The sequence below is a fragment of the Macrobrachium nipponense genome, chromosome 28, assembly GCF_015104395.2.
Source record: "Macrobrachium nipponense isolate FS-2020 chromosome 28, ASM1510439v2, whole genome shotgun sequence".
NCBI lineage: Eukaryota > Metazoa > Arthropoda > Malacostraca > Decapoda > Palaemonidae > Macrobrachium > Macrobrachium nipponense.
Genome location: NC_087217.1, coordinates 17,467,196 through 17,490,997, shown reverse-complemented (window position 1 = coordinate 17,490,997; position 23,802 = coordinate 17,467,196). Strand labels below are relative to the sequence as shown.

At 36.7% G+C, this 23,802-nt stretch overlaps 2 protein-coding genes across 3 annotated transcripts; both read left to right on the top strand.

The window, feature by feature from the left end:
- Window positions 1-1,439: 1,439 nt before the first annotated feature.
- LOC135201521 (actin-2, muscle-specific-like) lies at window positions 1,440-23,730 on the top strand. The gene is made up of 2 exons (XM_064230513.1): window positions 1,440-1,587; window positions 22,038-23,730. The coding sequence occupies exon 2, from the start codon at window positions 22,052-22,054 to the stop codon at window positions 23,180-23,182; it is 1,131 nt and encodes a 376-aa protein (XP_064086583.1). The 5' UTR covers window positions 1,440-1,587; window positions 22,038-22,051; the 3' UTR covers window positions 23,183-23,730.
- Window positions 11,626-16,678, top strand: LOC135201520 (actin, larval muscle-like). 2 transcript variants are annotated; one of them, XM_064230511.1, is made up of 2 exons: window positions 11,626-11,782; window positions 14,997-16,678. In XM_064230511.1, exon 2 carries the CDS (start codon window positions 15,011-15,013, stop codon window positions 16,139-16,141), a length of 1,131 nt encoding a protein of 376 aa, XP_064086581.1. In that variant the 5' UTR covers window positions 11,626-11,782; window positions 14,997-15,010; the 3' UTR covers window positions 16,142-16,678. The 2 variants fall into 2 exon arrangements, with proteins under 2 accessions (XP_064086581.1, XP_064086582.1); XM_064230512.1 differs by having other exon boundaries at window positions 11,752-11,899.
- Window positions 23,731-23,802: the final 72 nt, after the last annotated feature.

Below are 23,802 nucleotides of genomic sequence, written 5' to 3'. Positions count from 1 at the left end.
AATGTAAGAAAACCCAGTTAAAAGACAATTTTATCTAATCTTTGCACTAATGGACCACTGTGATAGTTGTAAGGAGACAACCCACAAGGATCGCACTAATTTCTAACGAGTCTGCCTTCTAACGAAAGGGATGCTTTTACATATTACCCAGAAAGGAGTGAAACATGATCCCTTGTATCTTTTTAGATGACGTTTGTACAATTTCTGGTAGCGTAACATCATTCCTTGTCAAGTCTTGTGTTTTTTTTTTTTTTTTTTTTGCGCTTGGTTAAGGGTCTGACAGATATTCTTAAGCCGCACAAATAATTGGATAAATCACTCTCTCTCTCTCTCTCTCTCTCTCTCTCTCTCTCTCTCCCTTTAGAAGCTTGCAACGGATAATTGCGCCGAGAGGAAAAATTCAGAAAAGTGTAATGCGTCTGTTGTTGAGTGAGAGGTTATGAATTAATTAAGACAGGGAACTAGCAAAATAAGATAACATTTATAGAGAAGAAAACAGAATTAGTCAGAATATATGAGAAAATGCTTATTTTTCACATGAGTTTCAGTACAAATTTGAGACAAAGCATAAACGTTAAGAAGGCTTTTTCCCATATTTTCCATCACAAGAGAGCTTGTACGAGAGCTTCGTAGCTCAGCGTTGAAAGGATCTGTCAGAAGACCTCGAATAAAAATGATCTGGCGAGGTGCACAGCATCGAAGGGGAACGTCATCTTTGCCTGGTAAAGGGAGATAATTTTTTATCGAATCTTACATAAATTCCTTTAGCCAGGTGCTAATGCCATTTTCATGTGGGTGGAGAAAGGGAAGAGCAGGAGGAGGGGAGGAGGAGGAAGGGGTGATGAAGATGGTAGTGGGGCGCTCCAAGAAGCTACAAGGTCACTTAAGTATGTGTTCATACATTTGCAGGTGCGATGCTACCAGTGAAATTGTAATAGTCTTAGCACACTATTTGAAAGAGCCTATTTCGATATTCTATGCTCTAGTATTGCGCAGATTTTTATCATGTAGGAAACTTATTTTCAATAAATTTTTTGTCTGCATAATAGCTTGGTTGGACCTCTCTCTCTCTCTCTCTCTCTCTCTCTCTCTCTCTCTCTCTCTCTCTCTCTCTCTCTCTCTCTCTCTCTCTCTCTTCGGCTGCGTTTAGAAATATGTTATATCTGCAATCTATCGTTAAATTAAAAACTGTAGGCGAACATTGCAGAGAGCTTGGTCCTTAAATGGTGTTAAATAAATCAGGTTACGTCCAATCGCAACCTACTGTAGATCAAAACGGTATTCGAGTAAAAAAAAAATCTCGTTACTCACACCTTGCTACATATCTATTTTAAGGATTTTTTATTCCACTTTTAAAAGTCGATCGCCATCGACGCCCCTCATCCATCAGGCAACCTAATAGATGACGCATGCCGCAGCAACTCCGAAGAAAACATACTTTACTACGTTGGCGTTTTAGAGGATTTTGGGCATCAGGGCCAGAGAGTCTTAAGGGGCCTCAGACTACGGCGGTTTCGTGAGCTATCAGTGAGAGCTCGGGTGTTGCGGAGTGAGACAGAGAGAGAAAGAAAGGCTTGCTTTTGAACGGTGAGTTGAGGGGAAGTGGAAACTTCTTCACGCTACTACGTGTGGTGGATAACGTGTTCGCTCCGAATTTCGGGAATTTTGCTCAGGTGAAATGATTTCCAACTCTTGTCGTTCACGCGCGTGATCTGCTTTTGAATTTCGGTCATCGGAAAAAGTTTTTCCTATAGGCGTTATTCCTGTTTTTTTTTTTTCTATTTATTTCTGGGAGATTTAGCCTGTCTTTGTCAATTTTTCATTAGTTTTAGTGTTGTGTTGATATAAGATAGATTTGGCATCTTTGAATATCCTTCGTGTTACATCGACGAATGTGTAGTGACAGATGTTTCTCTGTGATTTTAATAGTGGGCTATATTAAGTGTGACGTCATCTATAATGATACCAAAAGTTCATCTCGCTCTTTCTCTTTTAATGATTTGCTTTTGAATCTCGATCATCGGAAAAGGTTTTCTCTTATGGAATTTCTTGTTTTCTTCGAAATTAAATTTATGGCAGATTTAGGCTATTTTTGGTTCCATTAGCTTTTTGCCGTGTTTTAGTGATGATATACGGTATTCTTGCACTTCTCTTCTGAATTTCTTTCATGTTTCGTTGGTGAGTCTGCAGTGATTTTAACAGTCGAATAAATTGAATGTGATCCATTAATTATGTTTCCAAATTTTGCTCTCTCTCTCTCTCTCTCTCTCTCTCTCTCTCTCTCTCTCTCTCTCTCTCTCTCTCTCTCTCTCTCTCTCTCTCTCATCATTATTTTTTACCTCAAATCCGTATTAAATTTCTTTTAAAGTTGTCTAATCATAAGAATAAAAGCTATCTTGATTTAATCTGACTTTCTTTCTTTGAGCTTGGACGTACAAACCCAGTTCCGTACATCATTCCCTCTACCTTGAACTCTTGTGATTTGCGGGCACACAGCTTAGTGACAATGAAAACATAGCGATACCAGTTTCTACTCGGGTGAAGTTGGCACAGTGGCGTGAAGAGGAATTAGGAGTGGCACTAGCAAGATTTTCGGCACTTGTGTCTATTTTTCTATAGTCACCACGAGGAAACAGTTCTTGGTAGGACGATACCCAGATGTGTGTGTGTGGATGAGGGATATCTTCTAGATCTACGCGTTGCAACCTACCGCGGCTTTTATTATTGTAATTGTTTTAGGGTGGTTGAAGAGCAGCGCTCTCTCCTTTGAATGTATGTTTCATTAGGTATACTGTCACCTTTGCGCTGCATTCTTATTTTTTCTTGAGGCGAGGGGGCGAAAGAGAAGTTCTGATTTCATTTGGGGAGCTCCATGATTGGTACAATGGTCGCTGTCGCTAAACTGAAATGTTGAGTGAAAAGAGTTTAATTCTTCAGTTACATCAGCGGTGCTCTCTCTCTCTCTCTCTCTCTCTCTCTCTCTCTCTCTCTCTCTCTCTCTCTCTCTCTCTCATTAAACTCCAGTTAATGTTGTGAGTATAATATATATAAATTTATAAGATACATATATACACATATATATATATATATATATATATATATATATATATGTTATGTATATATATATATATATATATGTATATATATATATATATATATATATATATATATATATATATATATATATATATATAAACATACATACCTTTGAGAACTAGGTCCTTCAGAACTGCAAGTGGCCAAGACACAGGAGTCCTCGCCAGAAGAACGTTCTAGAACGTAGCATCGCCATGTATTCTCTAAATTTACCGCTATATTACATTTAATGGTGAAATAGTAATATCTTTAGCAACAAACTAAAGGCGTAGAAAACTTTCACATCCCAGAGCGTTTGTGCAGAATAACCTGTACTACGAAATAGAGATACTTGTCAAGGTAGCTGCGTTGGGCAAAAGGAAGAAATAGAGAAGACGAAGGTCAGAGTGAAGGTGGCGACATTGGTTGTGGCGAATACCTGGTGCTGAGCCACAGGTTGTTTGATCTTGCTAAGAGCGCAGGTAGTGGACCGTGATACCTCCACATCCCTGTTGTTCAGAGCCAACTTCACTTTTCTTCTATGTTTCGCTGTGCATAAACGATGTTTCATTACTTATCTGGTTGAATGACTTTATGATTTTGAAGTACTTGTGCTTGTATATCCTACATATGTCTTTAACTTCATTATCTGTTATTCTGGCATGAATTTTTTTTATTTATTTATTAAGTTTAAATTAGTTTTCCTTTTCATATGTAATTTCTAATCGGATTGTTAATTTACTCGTGTATTTTACTAATTATAATTGTCAACGTGCTTACTAGTTCATTGTTTTTTCAGTCGTCTGCACACATATTATTTTGTTAATATTTCTGTGGTCGTGGTAAGGTCGTTACCAAATTTTCTGTTATAGTTGTATATAGCATATACAGAGAAGGTTGGATGCTTTTGAGATGAAGCTGCTGGGGAAGATACTTGGCATTAAATGGGACGATTTTGTTAGAAATGAAGACATCAGGATGAGATTGGAGCAAATACCAGTCAGTATCAGGCTGAAGAGGGGAAGACTGAAATGGTTTGGACATGTTGAGAGGATGGATGGGAATAGAGACCCCAGGAGAGCACTGAGAGCGGTACAAATAGGAAGAACACCGCTGGGTAGGCCAAGAACGAGGTGGACAGACATAATTGTCAGAGATCTTGAAGATGAAATCCAGAACCTAGAGGAAGCGAGGGAAATGGCTCGGGATAGAGACAGATGGAGAGGAACTGTATCAGCATTATGCCACTGGCCAATGGCGGGAAGATAAAGTAAAGTAAAGTATAGCATATACAACCATTCTTGAAGTTATTTGATTAATAGTATAACAAACAACCCCTGACGTCAGTTATGTCGTCTGTAAGGAGTTACAAAGGAGCAAGCAGCAACGAGTTTTTCCACAGAAAATGTTTCTAGTATTGTCTTCTAAAGTTACTGGTAGCAACCAAAATCTATCCTAATAAGACATGTAGACTAATTGCATGGGTGTATCCACTTATGCAGACATATATACTAATTTGTTCTTGTAGTTAGTTATGTCTGTCAAATCGCTGGCTTTTTATATTCCTTGTGAATGTAAAACATAACAAAGATGTTTATTTCAAACTTTCCAGATATGCATTATTTACTGTTTTCTTGATTGCTTCGAAATTATTAATGCAAAGACGATTACAATGGCTCGTTTTGTTTATCTAATCTCTAAACGAGTTTAAATGAGTAGTTTTACTTTTATCTATCTTAACTCTAAGTAATATTATTGCGATATTCACATGTAATTTTCTACTTCACCATTGGTGCTCCACTGGGTGAAACTCTGAGTCATGTACCAAGTTTTGGCAAAGCTGTTTGTGTACTGTGTGCGTGTACTGTATGCACTATTCTCTATTAGCAAACACATTGATCCATCCTGTTACCAATGCTAACCTCTATCACTTCAGTTTACCTCCGTATTTCTCACCCTTGCAACTCACTTCTGCTCTGAGCCTACCATTATCATTTTTTATTACTTTCAAATACCTTATATTAATCAGTTATCCCCATTCTTCTGTAACCTAACTTGCTCTCATTTACTCCTACGTTTCTTCTTTTGCAAATACTTTCAAGCTCTTTTCACCTACTCTTGCAATTTTTTAAAACTATCCCCAATCAGTATTGGTCACCTGCAAATGTGAACAATTCCGCACTCCATTTATGACTCCTTTCCTTTTACCTTAGCTTTGCATCTACGTACTAGCCTGACACATATGAACCTTAAACCATCTACCTACATTTTCTAAAATACTTTGCTGAGATCACAAAGATTTTTGACCGTTCCCCACTGCTTTTCTATATCATACATCCTTACTACTCTCCATAATGCCATTTGCTACAGCACTTGATCTAAAAGCCCTGTTCCTTGATTAAATCAACACAGGTCTACAGGCATTGTGTTTCATACTCTCAATTGAGATCCTCAGATCCTTTAAAACGTCTTTCTTGGTATACTAAGTTATTGCAAGTCTAATTGTTTCAGTGGCCCATATCATATTTACCTTTATACAGTGGAACAATTATTCTTTGACAAATTCTGGTTAGCCACTCAAACTTACTGTCACCGCTGTACTCCAGCATTACATGTAGTCTGACCGACTCCTGGTGTCTTCATTCTTCAACCTCAGGCCTTTGGCAACCGCTTCCATAAGCATTCTCACTTACTCTATTCCCGTTTCCTCTTGCGTCATTCAAGCCTTGCCTCTCTCCATATGCTTCTCTATAGAACAACTTATTCTGCCTTAAATGTTATAAATACTACTAGTCTTTTTTTTTTCTCCCACTTTCTTGAAGACCCTATTTCTCCTCCCGTGTCCTATTAGTTATTGCTCAACAATTGCCTCTTTTTATTACTTGCCGTTTATCTTTTACTTTCTAATTACCCTGTATATCTTCCAGTATACCAGTAACTACATAGTCTTACAATCTTTTATGCAGTTGCACCTCTATTTTCTTTTTTCCTTTACTAAAATCCTATTTCCTCATCCCATCAGTTATTATTTTCATTCCTTCCTAACCACCTCCACACACAAACAAACACATATATATATATATATATATATATATATATATATATATATATATATGTATGTATATACATATGTATGTATGTAGATATGTATGTAGTATGTATGTATGTATGTATATAATCTCCCGTACATATTACCACTTCGACAGGGAGGCTCTAGATGATGTTAAGCCGTCTATTTTCGACAAGGTTTTTTTAAGATAAGCACCCAAGCACCTTTACGTATCTACCAACTTGAGACCTACTAATATCTATTAATTACCAGGCAGCTACTTCTATCAACTTTAGATAGGCGAATGTTCTTACTAAATCATATATACACACACACACACACACACACACGCACACACACACACACACATATATATATATATATATATATCAATATACAGAGAGAGATAGAGAGAGAGAGAGAGAAGAGACGAGAGAGAGAGAGAGAGAGAGAGAGAGAGAGAGACCCAATGCTACTCGTCATGCATGATAATCCCTACATGTGCGTATATGCTTTAATGTGTACATGATTTTATATTCCCTCAGAACATATTTAGCCTTTTTTATCTATAGTTGTTTTTACATTATTTATAACATCTACGCCAGGTCTCAGCTGTCGCTCGTGCGTCTTTACGAGTTGCTTCTCTGTCACCACTTTCATGGTTGTTAACTTTTCCTATTTTTGTGCAGATGGTTTGGTAAATATGCTTTATTCACAGCTTTGATTGCTTGTTTGTGTTTTTTGTCTCAAGACAAATATACCGTTGAATGTTGAGGAGAAAATTTCATGCTACGTTTTATTTGTTGATGGTCCCTGAGGCATGTTAATCTTCTGTATATTTCAATGTTTTTGTGCTGATATTTGCGCCTGAGTGGCATTCTCTTTTATACATAACAGGTGAGGGGCCATTTCCCAGGATACATTTTACGTCAAATCCAAAATAAAAAATGACTTAGTGTAGCCTTTAGCCAGAGTGTAACACTGAACAATGACTATTTCAGTTTTATTGATTATTTCATCATTCATCTCGTTCATTTTGAGCAACATTCTCATTTAGATTTGACCTGTCTCTTGAGCTTTTATTCCTCTAACCGTAACACATTAAAGATTTAAGGCTACAAGAAATAATTCTCCTATTGAGGGAGTGGGAAAGAAAGATCATTAAGATACCCATATTTTTATTTGTGAGGTGTGTCAAGAAATAGCATTCAGATATTAATCTTTAATTTTCTTAAGAGATTCAAGTCGCCTTCTCAGTGACTGATAGGGGCATGTGTATGCTCAGCGATGTTTAGCCCTTTGTATATAATGTATACTTTTTTATTTTGCTTTATCTGATGTACTACGTCTGATACATTTCTTGTTGCTTTACTGCATCTTACTCAATGTTGTTTCTGTTTTATTATTGTTGTGTTTGTTGTTTATTCAGTCATTGCTTTCGAATTTGTTGGCTATTTGCTACCGTGACCCAGTTGTGTGTGTTTATGTGTGTTTTTTTAATCCATGGTTATATGTGAGAGCGAATGGGAAAAGTATTTGAAGCCTTCTGCATCCTGTGACGTTATTTGTTTCTTTTTGGAGGCTGTTGTTAAACCAGATGTCTAGTATTTTTTATGAAACTTCTCAATGGGGATTTAAAGTCAATTATGTGGTTTTTTTGTCTTAAAAGAAATATTTACCTTGCAGTTTCACTGATGGGTGTCATGAGATATTAATGTTTCTTACATGGAAGTGTTTTATGTGAATAACGTTGTTTTGTATTTACGTGTAAACGTTAAGGGAATAAGTTTTCGGGGATGCTTTATATCGATAATGGATACTGGTCACTGCGTTACTCCATGTATCAAATCAACTATTCATGTATCTGTAGAAATGTATCATTTTTAATGCAGTAGTAGATTAATATACATGTATCCATAGACACACGCACGTTCATTTATAGGTGTATAAATACATATATATATTATACACACATATATATATATATATATATATATATATATATATATATATATATATATATATATATATATATATATATATATATATATATATATATATATATATATATATATATATATAGGTATATATATAATGTGTGTGCGAACTTCAGCCGTTTCCCTTATCATGGATGGTTCCAGTAGAAAAAAGCAGCACACAAGTTACTGCCACATTTCTATTTTTACCTTTGAATCATGAATGAACCGTAGTGCAGAAAACCGTTAGCTGAATATTAACTAATACAGACGGCTCAGCAGAAGTGCATCGAACCCACCATCACACTCGCACACACACACACAAACTTATATACTGCCCCAGTCATCTCTTATTTTGCTTATAATCAGGAGTTTCATGGATTTTGAGGCTTTTGCTTTTGAATACTTCTTTCACTGATCTCTTCAGAGGTTTGAAGGTTTTCCTCTGTTCTACCCTGTCAGCACTGTATTATACACTTTTCAACGTCATTCAGTCTTTCTGCATTCTTGGACCATTCAAAAAAATTCACCTACGTAAACATTTTTTTTACCGCGTCAACCTCAGTCTGCATTTGTCACTCTGTCAGTTCTTATTACGCTACATATACTAGACAAAGATTTCACCTCAACAGCTGCAGTGTTTTTCTTTTGTGCTCATTCAGCTTCCGTTGCTCACTACCATAATGAAGGGTGTATCATCTGTCCTCGCATATAGTATTCTCAGATCCATTCCCTGTCTTTTACCCCTCAGTGCTACCTTACTTGCTTCAGCTATTCTGTGGGTTACCTCTTCTCACATCTTCCCATCATCTGTTATAATGAACCGCTGCGATTTTCCGAAATTGCATGTTAACATTCAATGCTATGCGCCTTAGTGGCGTGGTCGGTTTGGGTTTGGCCTGCCACCTCGGTGGCCGCGAGTTCAGTTCTCGAGCATTCCACTGAAGGGTTAGAGATGTATATTTCTGGTGATAGAAGTTCACTCTCGACGTGGTTCGGAAGTCACGTAAAGCCGTTGGTCCCGTTGCTGAATATCCACTGGTTCCATGCAACGTAAAAACACCAAACAAACAAGCATTCCCTGCTCTATAAACTGGGTTTCTATTTATTCTCATAACATTACTCTTGTGTATTTTTTATTTTTTAGTTTTGCAAATGCCTTCACAATTTTCCACTTTTCTATAGTTATCTTCACTTTCATGTATGTGTGCATGTGTGTGTTTGCATGTCTCACGAATATTTATATATTTCTATCTTCGTTTGCTTCAGCTGTATGTATGAGAATACTGTGTACTCATCTGGTATACCCAACTGCCCTATTTATTAATGTGTTTATACCTTCGCCAGAATAACTTTGATGCTTCTATTTTCAAATCAGTTTCCTTCGTGCATACTGAGTCACCGTCTAGAGGTAGTGAAAGACTGAATGCGAATGATTTTATGCGAGATAAAAAAGAACATCTCTAAAAACTCCCGGTATAGTTTAATAGCCTCCTTTGTTCCGAGCAGAAGATATACAGAACAGAAAACATTGTTATTTTGAAATTATATACTGCAGCCCCTTATATGAAGACTTGATCCCAAAAATAGTGATGTGTATAAAGACAAAAAGGTTGCTTTTTAAGCGGCATAAAAGTTGTAAACAGCAATAAGACCATTCAAAACAGAAAAAAACGAGTTGCTCATAATACCTTTGAAGTAATAAGTAGTATACCTCAACCGTGATGCTCTCTGTATATTACCCCCAATGTGTTGGTTACAAAAGAAAAGCCTTTTCTCGCTGAGCCGTTTCTCACGTCAAGAACAGAATCCTTGCCAGTTTTTTGGTGGCCTTATCTACTATCCATCGGCTGGCGAGCAGCATATTTGGAGATGCTGTAATGCTTCCTTTTTTTCTTTTTTTTCCTGTGTCGGTGACTTTTTCTTGCCTTTGTCTGAGTTTTATTGAGCGAGTGAAAATTTTATGTTCGCTTGCTTGTTGGGTAGTTTTTTGCTGTGATCGGAAAGCTACTTAAGTGATGCAATGTATGAACTTTGAAGCATTTATTTGTCATATATATATATATATATATATATATATATATATATATATATATACAAAATCTGGTCACTCTTTATCGGATGCGTATGTAATTGTAATAACCACATGACCCTGTTAACATCTCGAATTCTTCAAGTGTGTTTATTACACACACACACATACACACACACACACACACACACATATATATATATATAGATAAGATATAGATATATATATATATATATATATAATATATATAATATATCATATATCTATACTATATATCTATATCTATCTCTCTATATATATATATATATATATATATATATATATATATATATATATATATATATATATATATATATATATATATGAGATCTAAGGTATGACCAGTAACATTCCACCATAGCAAGCGAGAAGGCCTAGGTTAGACTACTGGGCGAGAGCGGGCGGATTAATGCTCTGTTTAGACAATTGTGCCTCATGAACACGTGCAATGAATTAGGTACTTGGTAGTTACAGAACTGTGGCTGTCACATCCTGGCGCCACCCATTCAAAGGAAAGAAAGCGTATGTTGTGTAAAAGAGGGAAAGAGTGGGAGCCTTCTCTTTTGAAGTAGGTATTGTTTTACATTATTCCCGTTACTTGAGTTTCAGCGTAAAATCAGTTTCCCTGAACGTTCAACTCCTACCAGACAGGATCGTTTTCCGTTGGAGTTTTGTAACGCTGTAGAAAAGGTTGAGGAAAGTAAAGTTAGGCAGTGCCTGAGGGGAAAAAATGAAGAAGTATTATTTGAATACTGCTGTGGAGTAAAGGATTGTTCACTTTTTATGTGCTACTGATTTTTGATTATTATGGTTCTGATGAAGATTTAACTGCATTATACAGTTATACAGTTCTCTGTAATCTACGGCTATCGTAGTCTAAGCCTCTTTTATGTATTTACTTAATGTTCCTGTGCTTGTTCAAACGAAACCCAGCAAAGCAGGTGAAAATCATGCAGAGATGATGGGTCCATGAACGTCTCCAGATCGTTCACTCTTTGCCTCTTATTTTGATTCATGGTCAATATCCGAGTGCCAGTGCCAACAAACGACCTTGCGGAGGTGGTCGTAACTATTTGGTGAAGGTGGCGGAATGCTGCTGTGGGAAGACGAAACGTACCTGAGATTCAAGGTACCTCTTGCGGTACCACGGAGGTTCTCGGCTCGTGTTATTTTCAACATAATGAAGGCGATTTGGACGGTGTTAGGTTACCGGAGTCCGGGATCCCCTTTACTATCAAATTGCACTTTTGGTTAATCGTTTCCGGTTGGTTTCTTGTCGATTTCTGCTTGCGAATATTTATTGCTTCAGGATTTTTTGTAATGATTTGTAATTTTTGTATTTCCCTCGCCATGAGGTCTACGACCGACCTTGGGCCAAGGTGCTATAAATTTCCTTAGGTATGCTTCCTTACGGACAGCCGAAATCTCCCCGTGATTTGAGGCGGAACCAATTTTTACCTACAATCTTCATGGGCGTCGTGGCACTGCGGTCCCTGTGTGGGGTTGCCTTGGGAGAGGGTATAAAAGAAGCCAAAGCCGTGAGAAGCCCCTAGTCTGGTACAGGCTCAGGTTGCTATATCTCGGTGGCTGCAGGTATCCGCCGTCGCGCAGGTTAGTTTGTGTGGGGGTGTAGTTCGTAGTGCCAGTTTAGTGTGATTCAAGGTGCCAGAGGGCGTAGGTGGTGCCCGTCCCATTTCGATATCGATTTTTTGAAACGTTGAAAACCAGGTACGTACGTAACGGCACGGTGATATTCCCGGCGCAGTTTCCTTGAATGGAATTTCAACAACATGCCTGTTTTTGACATGTTAACGCGGTCGTGACGTGACTCCGTTTTTTTTTTTTTAAGTTTGTTTTTATTTTACTTTTCTTTAGTCTTTAGATGTAGTGATGATCTTTGAACAAATATTTTCAATGATAATCTGGCGTATCAAGCATTTGTTTTGCATTGTAGTGGATAACTTCTTGACTTCTTTATAAAGTGAATTATGTTCTCGTTCATAGTCTTTAGTGGAACAGCAGCGTTTTGAAATCTTTGGCGAAATATTGGCTCTTTTCGGAAATGTCAGTAAGCTTTGCAAATTTATGCTCATACACAGCTCTGCTTCTAAAACGTTAGGTTGGTGTTGGTTTTCTTTTCAGTTATTTCTCGCGTCTGAGACTTCTGAGATGGATTGCACTGTTATACCTTAATTTTTTCAAGCATAGTGCATATCCCCATCTACCATATTCAACTCGGACATAGTATATGGGTACATAATCCCATGCTTCTATTACAGGTTCCAAGTTTTAAGTCTTTATGAATGTCAGATTGGTTCTCCTTCGTGAATGTCTTCATTATAAGGACGTCTTGCTTCGACAATTTTATGAGCTTGCATTTTTTTACTCATTTACAGGATAATGGGTGTGTACATATGCTGCGAATTTTGAAGGATGAAAGATAATTATTTTATTCATGGATATATTTTATTATTTACGGTCAAAGGTCGGCAGGTATGCAAGGAAACAATAATAAACTATAGAATGTGAGCAGTCATTGGTTCATAGACGTATCTGATGCCTGTCTGTATTTTCACCTACTTTATGGTTAAAAAGCACACATTTACCAACTGAAACACGTAACCAAAAAGGTAGCAGCAGTCCACAGGTCTGTCTCTTTTTCCTAGTATAAATGTGTTGCATTTTCATCCAGCAGTGATTTTAGATAGCTGTAGTCATATATGAACGAATAGGAGTCATGTAAATGCATCGTTATTGATTTATTATATATTGATCTGTCTGGAATCTAGCTATCACTTATATTTCATCATTTCCCATTTTCGTTTACCTATTAAAACATGCAACACGCTCAAATTCTGTACCCAAATATTTCTAGGAAGCGTTTATGCTAGAAAAGCATAATGTACAATATATATATACATATATATATATATATACACACGTATATTATATATAGAGATAGAATAGCTATAATATAATTAATATATATATATATAATAATATATGTGTGTGTGTGCGTGTGTGTGTATATATATATATATATATATATATATATATATATATAATATATATATATATAAATTATATATATTTTTTCTTTTTCTTTTACAAGTATAAACACTTCCCAGATATATTTGGATACATGATTTGTGAGTCTATTGCGTGTTGTAATAGGTAAACGAAAATAAGACTTTATAGATATATAGAGCAATAAGGAAGGAGTGACATGACTAAAGAAAGTATTACAATTTTATTCATATATGACAGGTGTGTCTATATGTGTATTTGAGTATGTGTGCTTGTGAATATGCATTGTGTTTGTATCCGTAATTCTGATATAGTTTTTATGATTTGATGCGTACGTATGCTTCTAAATGCAGTCGTATTACATTTCATACATTCTGCCTCATTTCTTATAAATAATTACAGTACTTCAAAGTGTCCGTTAATATTTGTTAGGTGTCAAAAAATAAAATACAAAGGATTTATTACATTTACGAATGCAACACATATCAATATATATATATATGTATATATATATATATATATATATATATATATATATATATTATATATATATACATATATATATATATATGTATATATACTATATATAATATATATAATGATATGTGTGTTGCATTCGTAAATGTAATAAGTCCTTTGTATTTTATTTCTTGACACCTAACAAATATTAACGGACACTTTGTAGTACTGTAATTATTTACAAAAAATGAGGCAGAATGTATGAAATGTAATAAGGCTGCATTTAGAAGCATACGTACGCATCAAATCATAAAAAATATATCATGCACATTCGCTCTTGAACCTATACGACGAACCCACGCCCATCAAAAGCAATATGTGCACCAACAAACATGCCAACACACACACACACTCACACTATATATTATATGTATATATAGATATAGATTTATATTTGTGTATATAAATGTTAGATATAGTATGCTATATATGTGCATGTGCATAGATGTTAGTTTGGGTGATACCCAATTGTTAGTGGTTTATCCGTATAGGTATTTGGTAATGAATGCAAAAGATCATGGTGAAATGAAAGATGCATATCACTTGAATACTTAAAGCAAAAATGGTAGCAGAATGTCTACAAAAGATCTGGGGAAGAGTGGTATTGTGGATGCTGACGATGGCGAATATATAAAGCGATCGTCGAGCCAACTCTTCTTTATAAAAATTAGATGTAGTGGATGGTGAGTGCCAAGTGAACCAATCGTAAACGTCGATTCGGCGTGCGACTCTTGCAAACGCTTTCCGAATGCATTTCCGTGCCGTGTTTAGATGTAAGGTTTAAGGTTGTCGATGTTTAATGCTATGTTTTATTTTTATTTTATTTCCATCGCTCATCTTGCTTATTATATTATTTCCTAAGTTTGTAGCTTTAAATTTTTTCTTTCATATAATATTGCTGCTTTACTGAGATTATTTTAGTTGCTTCTTTGCAATTAAGATGTATAAAAATTTATTCAATTAATCTTAGTTAATCTTAGTTGTGTATATTAGCTAATGTGACATTGCATGATCAGATGATAACTATAGCTTGTAGAGTATTCTTTTCTTTTAGCATTTTGATTTAATACAAAATAAAGGACTCAGATTACTAAGTGAGATTTATTTTATTCTTTTAGAATTATTGCCTAATCCAAAGTAAAAGATTTATAGTACTAAATTAGAGTCATTAATATTTTCTCTTAATATCTCTGTTTCTCTTTACCCCCTCTGGGTATCGATTGCCAGTTAAGGCTGTAGGAAGAAGTCCCGTATTCTAAGAACAGTTTGACATTTCCAGGATAGCAGTCCACCATGTGTGACGAAGAGACATGTCCTTTGGTCGTTGACAATGGCTCCGGCATGGTCAAAGCTGGCTTTGCCGGAGACGACGCCCCCAGGTCTGTCTTCCCTTCCATTGTCGGCCGTCCTCGCCACCAAGGTGTAATGGTTGGCATGGGTCAGAAGGACGCCTATGTTGGTGATGAGGCTCAGAGCAAACGTGGTATTCTCAGCTTGAAATACCCCGTTGAGCACGGCATCATCACCAACTGGGACGACATGGAAAAGATCTGGCATCACACATTCTACAATGAGCTCCGAGTGGCCCCCGAAGAATCCCCTGTCCTTCTTACCGAGGCTCCCATGAACCCAAAGGTCAACAGAGAGAAGATGACCCAGATTATGTTTGAGACCTTTGGCGTCCCTACCACATACGTTGCTATCCAGGCTGTCCTGTCACTGTATGCTTCTGGTCGTACCACTGGTATTGTACTTGATTCCGGAGATGGCGTCACTCACTGTGTACCGATCTTTGAAGGTTATGCTCTCCCCCATGCCATCTTGCGACTGGACATTGCAGGACGCGACCTTACAAATTATCTCATGAAGATTCTTACTGAACGTGGCTACTCATTCACCACCAGCGCTGAGCGTGAAATCGTCCGCGACGTCAAAGAAAAACTTTGCTACGTTGCCTTGGACTTCGACAACGAAATGTCTTCATGTGCTGTCTCTTCGTCCTTAGATAAGTCCTATGAACTTCCTGACGGTCAGATTATTACCATCGGCAATGAGCGCTTCCGTGCTCCTGAGTCTCTGTTTGTTCCCTCTATGATTGGTATGGAGGCTTGTGGCATTCATGAATTCGTTTATCAGGCCATTATGCTTTGCGATATTGACATCAGAAAGGATCTCTACTCCAACGAGGTCTTGTCTGGTGGTACCACCATGTATCCAGGCATTGCTGACCGTATGCAGAAGGAACTGGGAAACCTTGCTCCTTCTTCCATCAAGATCAAGATCATCGCTCCCCCTGAGAGGAAGTACTCCGTCTGGATTGGCGGTTCCATCTTGGCTTCTCTTTCCACCTTCCAGTCTATGTGGATCACCAAGGAAGAATACGATGAGTCTGGCCCCGGCATTGTCCACCGCAAGTGCTTCTAATTTCCAGACTTTTTTTTATTTATTTGTATATCCTACGGGTTTCGCTGAGTCAATCATCCGCTTGGCGCAGCGCAACTCAAGGACCCTCACACATCAAGATTAGTTGGTGTATATTGACGGTTATTGTTTGAAATGCACAGAGCCCATACGTCAATCTCATGGAATACTGGCGCGGCCTTCATGTTGTTGCACTATGCCATCAGACTGACCTATGAGGCTGAATTTGGAAGAAACTGTAATCTCGTAAGCATTTGTTTGTTTTTTGAATTACAGTTTTGTTTGAGTACAGCGACTGGAGATAAATACCTTTATATATAAAAGAATCTGGAATACATGAGTAACTTTATAAATAACACTAAACAATAAAACGGGGATTGGGAAAAGAGGCCATTGATTTTGAGAGTCCTTAGATGTTTTTATTTTCTGTGATCCATTTATTATTTATGTAGTTCTTTAAGGTACAATCAAAGGGTAGCGCTCCCTGCATATTTCCTGCGGCTCTAGAGTTGACACAAATAAAACTTATTTTCTTGACAACATTGAGTATTTCTTCAAACCTTCATCTTTAAGCTTTTAGGTGCAGCCTAACTGTGCCATGAATCTGTTGCCAAATTTCAACATCATTTGGTGAGAACGGTTCTTATCTCTCTGCTGCCTCACATTATAATATTTTTCGGGTAGTGCTTGATGTATAATAGCAATAGTACAGTGAGTTTCAGAGGTGTAGAGACTTCATTTTAAAGCCTTTTCATGCTTCCTAACACTGCATTCTAAATACTGCTTTTATTTTTACATGGCCTTATGTTTAATTTCCAGAGCTTTGATAATATGAGCATTAATAATTCTAGGAGTGTTGTCACTTTCTCCAAGCCGTTGACCGGCGAAGCTTCAGGGAGGCAAAGTAGAACGTTAATGAGTGATGATAAAAAAATTTTTCTCTGATGAATTAGTTTAGTGGGCGTAGGCGGCAGGGTGTCTGATAAAAAATCTGCCAAGTCATTACTGGAATAATTTTGACAGCAACATCATTCTTATCAGCTGACAGTAATTTAAGATAATTGTAGGAATAAGAATTAATGATTTTTGCATTGTTTTCATACCGTAAAATTTTTAAAGTCAAAAGTGCAAAGCTAGTCACCCTAAAAGATTGTCGACAACGATAGATTTACTTTACGATCTTGATTGCTTTTGTCATGTGTTGTTACTACAGGTTTTTGTTGTTAGTACCGTAGCCAATGAGTCTGGAAAAACTTTACGCCCTTTCAGTGCGTATCTATGTTGTTGACAGAAAGGTCACCGTAGCTAAAATTTGACCGGGAAATGATTGAAAGAAACGCAGGACAATTATTTCTGATCGTTGTTTCCTGTGTTGGAATGATCAATGGAAATTATGTCTACGCCTCTGAATCTAGCCATCGCTCGTTCTCGTTACGTGAGGAGTATCAAATTATCTTTATGTTAGAAGGTTCAAACGTCTCTCATGAATGGAGGCTTCTGTGGAGAGCTTCAAAGTAAGTCATTTTCTCTCTCTCTCTCTCTCTCTCTCTCTCTCTCTCTCTCTCTCTCTCTCTCATACACACACACATATATATACGTGTATACATATACACATACAACACAAGGAACTACATAGGCATAATATACATTCTAATGTAACAAATGAACTTTTAAATTGGATAATGATTGATTAATTGAAGACCTAATAAACTTTTGAGAGAGCTTCGTTATCATACAATGATGAAACAAAAATTAGGAGCCTTTAAATACTGTTTCCATTTCCTTTTACCATGAGTAAACAGTACAATAAACTTTTTTGGGTACAAGAAACTTCAAAAAAGTAAAATGTAATTGGTGTATAAGCTACAAAGGTTAAACCACAGTCTTAATAACCCTTATATAAAAGGACCTCGATTTCATAAGTACCTCATCCTAACGTGTATTTTAGTTTTGCATTTAACGGAAACTAACATTTTCTTTAATTCATGATATAAAAATCACCCATGTAAGGAAAAATATATTTCGCGGAAAATGCTAATTAAAGCTATACATAATATATCTAGATATTCAGAATGAAAAGTGTCTCAAACTTAAAAATTCTCTAAAGGACTTTTTAAATGTCAGAATACTGAATATCTCTATTAATCATGCATAATGCGACATTCTTGTACGACTAAATGAAGTTAAGAAAATATTACTCACAAAAGTAGTCTTCTTACCTAATGTTCACTTTATTAAAAATTAAGAATCTTTTCATGATATTACCTTCCTAGATACAGAGAATATGTATTTAAACAATGATAGCCAAAGGAATCTGCTGGTTCACACAAAAAAACGTTATTTTATACACACACACACACACACACACACACATATATATATATATATATTATATATATATATATATATATATATATATATATATATATATGTGTGTGTGTTGTGTGTGTGTATGTATATAAATAAACATTAACCGTTGCGTTGCCCTGTGACTTAGTGTTCTCTAAGTTTAGCTAGAGTAATGATCGTAGTTTTGGCTACAAACTCGAGCTATCGAGGCAAGAAATAGATTACTTTATAGATTATAATCAGCTGTGGTGGTGCTTGACTTCACCTAAAGTGCTAAAACAGCCCCAGATATATGATGAGAAACAGTCTCAGTTCTACGTTGGAAGGTGAGCCCACCATCCAGTTGTAATGACAGAAATAACAAATGCGAGGGTATATGTTATAATTCTTCAGTTAGAACAATACTGTCTACAGTGAAGAGGAGACGAGACGTGTTGTCTCGAACTTGTGGTTTGAATGTAATTCTTAAAGGATTAGAAACTTATAAGGACTTGGAATCTTTTGCTATAAAAATAACCATATTGAGATATTGAGCACCTGACTAGACATTCAGTATTACAGTAATGATTGGTAGCATATTTACTCAGTCTTATATCGATATTATCACATCGGTTAGAATATGGTTTTGACATTTCAGTTAAAGGTCATCAACGATGAATATAAAAGAACGTTTAAGGATAAATGACATTTTCATATAAAAAAAAAATTCCCATAATCGGTATAAAAGCTTGTACAGTGAAGTATTAAAGTTCTGTTCATTGATGATATCCTATATTTTCTCATAAGGTCTAAATTGATTTCGATTTTACTAAGCTTTCCATATTATCATTCATTGGATTAGGAAAAAACGTGTCTAGTAAAAACGTTTTTCTATTATCGTTTCAAGTCTACCAGATTTATCGCGTTGTCCTCGCATTTTATTTCTCAGATGATTAAAGATGAACCAATTACAAATAATGGAAATATCTTCCTTACTGTTGAATTCTAGGAATATTTCTTATTCTTTGCTTATTTGTTTATTCAAGAAATAGAGAGAGAGAGAGAGAGAGAGAGAGAAAGCTTTTGAAATGTAACTGACTTGATAAAACTAAGGATTCGTGTATGTTTTAGTGCGCATTTCCTTTGCGATGAATTTTTCGTGATATACTAGATAATTACAATTATGGCTTAGAAAATACCCACCCCACTTATTTAGCTGAAAACTTGTGAATAGGAATGCAGATTTGAATTTTAACTCTGCAAATAAAATCAAAAGTTCTAAAATCCAAGATTAAAGACTCCATATTTTAAAGTTTATACCCAAGGGCTTTTATGTAAGACCCCAGATTTTGAGGTAATACCTAAGGGCTTCTATTTAAATATATAGTTAATTATGGCTGTTCTAAATGCTGTAGTCCAAGGCTAAGTAAATGTCTTGTCTAAAGGTGCGTTCACACGGTCGAACAATGTCCGACGGACAAACATTGTTACCATATCATAGGCGAAGCTGGATGACGTTATAAGCGTTGAAACGATGGAAGTAGATCTGGCAACAAACTGTGGTACCAGATGAGGTTGTATACCACTGTTTTTACGCTGCTCACTAGGCAAAGACCGGCAGACAATTGTTAATTGGTAATAATGTTTGTCCGTCGGACATTGTTCGACCGTGTGAACGCACCTTTAATTGAACTATACCTGTGTGTGTCAGGTATGAGTATGAAATAACAGTACTATAATCTGAGGACTTGGGTATTATGTGATTAAATGCCAAATGTATGAATATCTTTACGCAGGGCATAACAGTTGAAGCAATGAACCGTCTTTGGATAAAAATGAAAATTATACCAGTGTTTCAAGTCTAATGTCCAAATTTGGATTTACAGATATATCATTTTTATTTTATGATAAACTGAATGTCGCAGAGCAGGACTAAAGAACCGAATTTTTACATTTAAATATCAAGCTTTAATTTTTTTTATAAGAGAATATTTATTTTAGAATCTTGAGAATAAACTTACAAGTTACGCCGGATAAGAATGATGTTTGGGAATAAGTATTTTTCAATAATATTTTGTTAAGAATAGCTAGATGTCGAGTGGTTATTGTTATTTTTATTTAGTTGGGCAAATTTAGTTTGTAATATGGTAAAGTCAAGAATAACGATATATTTTTTTGTATGTAACCTTTTCACTCTGTTTTGCTGATTGCATTGCATGACATTTCTGACATTTCTTGGGAGAACATTTTTCAGTCGTAATGATTAAGGAGATGACAGGAATTGTTACACCAATCAAATGAAATAAAAGTAAAATTGGTAGTGAAGGTATGATGAAGGATAAAAATGCAGGTTTTCTTTGATTTCCCATACCCATATTATAGTCTTCCAAGTACTTTAAGTCTCAAATAAAAGAAGCTGTTAAAGATTTTCTTAGCCGACAATAATGCCCTGCTGAAAACTTTCTTAAGTGAATTTGCTGATGGACAGAAAGGCTTTATAAAAAATAACCCTTAAGAAAAATTATATAAGAATTAAGAATAGGATAGTTACTTATATCTTCAAGTTTAGAATAGTAGTGATGTTAGGTTTAATTAAATATGATTCAGAAATATGATAAGGCTAATTTCAAGCGGTTTTACAGGTTCTTTTTAAAAGACTGTAGTAATAGTATATGAAATATTTTTTTTAAAAATCATAACCCATAATTCAGTTTACCCCTTAAGTATAAGCTACTGACATTTTATTCTACTTTTCAATGTCCTCTTGTCTTTCAGGCTAAAGACGTCACAGGAAGAGATCGAAAACAAAAACTTAAGTCATACTGATATAGCATGTTTTGTTTGTGTTTACCTTCCCTGCATTCTCTCTCTCTCTCTCTCTCTCTCTCTCTCTCTCTCTCTCTCTCTCTCTCTCTCTCCATAATTTCGTCCGCCAGTTACAGTGCACCCTGCCTTTAACTTGATCAAGTTAAGTTTTTCCATGAATGCTTAATAATTAAGGTATTATACCCTGGTCATATTATTACGCCATTAATGGTTCTGTGTTCATGCTGTGCTATTCTTTATTCATTTGATCCAAGTCGATGCAACTTCCCTGCCATGCACATCCCCTATAGTTTGATATTTAAATGTAATGACATATCTAATATTCTGTGGTAATTTTAACGATGTATCTCAGTGGTAATGAAGATTAAGAATCATGATCAGAAATTCAAGTGCCATAAACCTAGCTGACCCTGTTTGTAAGTTACCGCTAGTACATCAGCTCCTTAAGCTAAGGCCTATTTTGGTTCCTCCGTAAGATCAGGCATGAATCATCAGTGATCGTCCGAATGTTTTCTGCTTAACACTAAGAAGGAAATCTGTAGATAACATTCACAAGGCCTTTAAGATGTTTTAACATTTTCCCAAAATTATCCATGTCTGTGATCCACGTAGACCCATCATATATCTTACATTGCTTGGCTGTTTCATATGACCCGTTTTCTCTCCCTTGGTATGCATCCTACCAATTTCATGATGATAGTCTTATGCATCCAGTCTCTTTTTAAATTTCCTTTGGTGATTTCAGGATAGCTGTCCGCCATGTGTGACGATGAACAAGTAGCGCTGGTCGTTGACAATGGCTCAGGCCAAGTCAAAGCCGGCTTTGCTGGCGACGACGCTCCACGATCTGTTTTCCCTTCCATCGTGGGTCGCCCTCGTCACCAGGGTGTGATGGTCGGTATGGGTCAGAAGGACGCCTATGTGGGTGATGAGGCTCAGAGTAAGAGAGGTATTCTAACCCTCAAGTATCCTATCGAGCACGGCATCATTACCAATTGGGACGACATGGAGAAGGTCTGGCATCATACATTTTACAATGAACTTCGCGTTGCACCCGAGGAGTCCCCTGTCCTTCTCACTGAAGCCCCGCTGAATCCAAAGGTCAACAGAGAAAAAATGACCCAGATCATGATCGAGACCTTTGGTGTCCCTACAACCTACGTAGCTATTCAAGCCGTGTTGTCCCTGTATGCCTCCGGTCGAACCACTGGCATTGTTCTTGACTCTGGTGATGGTGTGACCCACTGCGTACCCATCTGGGAGGGGTATGCACTCCCCCATGCCATCGGACGACTAGACCTCGCCGGTCGTGACATCACGATGTACCTGATGAAGATCTTGACAGAGCGCGGCTACTCATTCACAACTACAGCTGAGCGGGAAATCGTCAGGGACGTCAAAGAAAAACTCTGCTACGTTGCACTGGACTTCGAGAATGAAATGAACACGAGTGCGGCTTCGGCTGGCTTGGATAAATCCTACGAACTCCCTGACGGTCAGGTCATTACGATTGGCAACGAACGTTTCCGCGCACCTGAATCCATGTTCGTTCCTTCCATGATAGGAATGGAATCGAGCGGCATTCATGATTTCATTTACACGGCCATCATGAAATGCGACATTGATATTAGAAAAGATTTGTATTCCAACGAGGTTTTGTCTGGTGGCACCACTATGTACCCTGGTATTGCTGATCGCATTCAGAAAGAACTCACTACCCTAGCTCCCGCCACCATCAAAATCAAGGTCATTGCCCCCCCAGAGAGAAAATACTCTGTATGGATCGGGGGTTCCATTCTGGCTTCCTTGTCAACCTTCCAGTCCTTGTGGATCACCAAAGAAGAGTATGATGAATCTGGCCCTGGAATTGTTCATCGTAAATGCTTTTAAATGCTGCATGGTGTGATATGAAACACCGGCACCGCCACAAAATTAAAAAAAAAGAAGCATCACCAATAGTCACACCACATTTTGCAAGTAACCCGTAAGCAAAAGGGAAATGAAGAGAGTGATAAGTTCGATCCTCAAAGGGAAGAATAATGAAGTTCTCTCCAAGTAAACAAACAAGGACGACTGCAAATTCAGTTCATGAAGGTAAAGGTAAATGGAACAGGTCTTCCACGTCACTGATACATATTCCAAAGAGTGAAACCAATTATAAAGTATTGATATTGTACCTTACTAAGTGGTTGTGATTACCATTCGACGGTAAAACCGCAAGAATATTAAAAATATAAATTACCTGCAAGGTAACGTCATTCTGTTAATGTCTCGCCCACTTTCCTGAGTCCTTGAGTGTCATCTGTATATGAATTTCTGTGATTCATTCATTATTTCTACATTACTTTAAGGTTGAACTCCTTCAATAATTGGGGAAGCGCTCCCATTTATCTTCCTGTTGCTCTAGAGCCGATAAAAATAAAAGGTTATTTTCTTGACATTTGATAGATTTCTTTTACCTAGCTTCATTGCCATTTTATTTTCGAGATGCATGTTTTTGATAAAAAAAA

Excerpts from the sequence above, each read along its gene's own strand:
- LOC135201520 (XM_064230511.1), top strand. The coding sequence starts at position 15,011 with ATGTGTGACGAAGAGACATGTCCTTTGGTCGTTGACAATGGCTCCGGC.
- LOC135201521 (XM_064230513.1), top strand. The coding sequence starts at position 22,052 with ATGTGTGACGATGAACAAGTAGCGCTGGTCGTTGACAATGGCTCAGGC.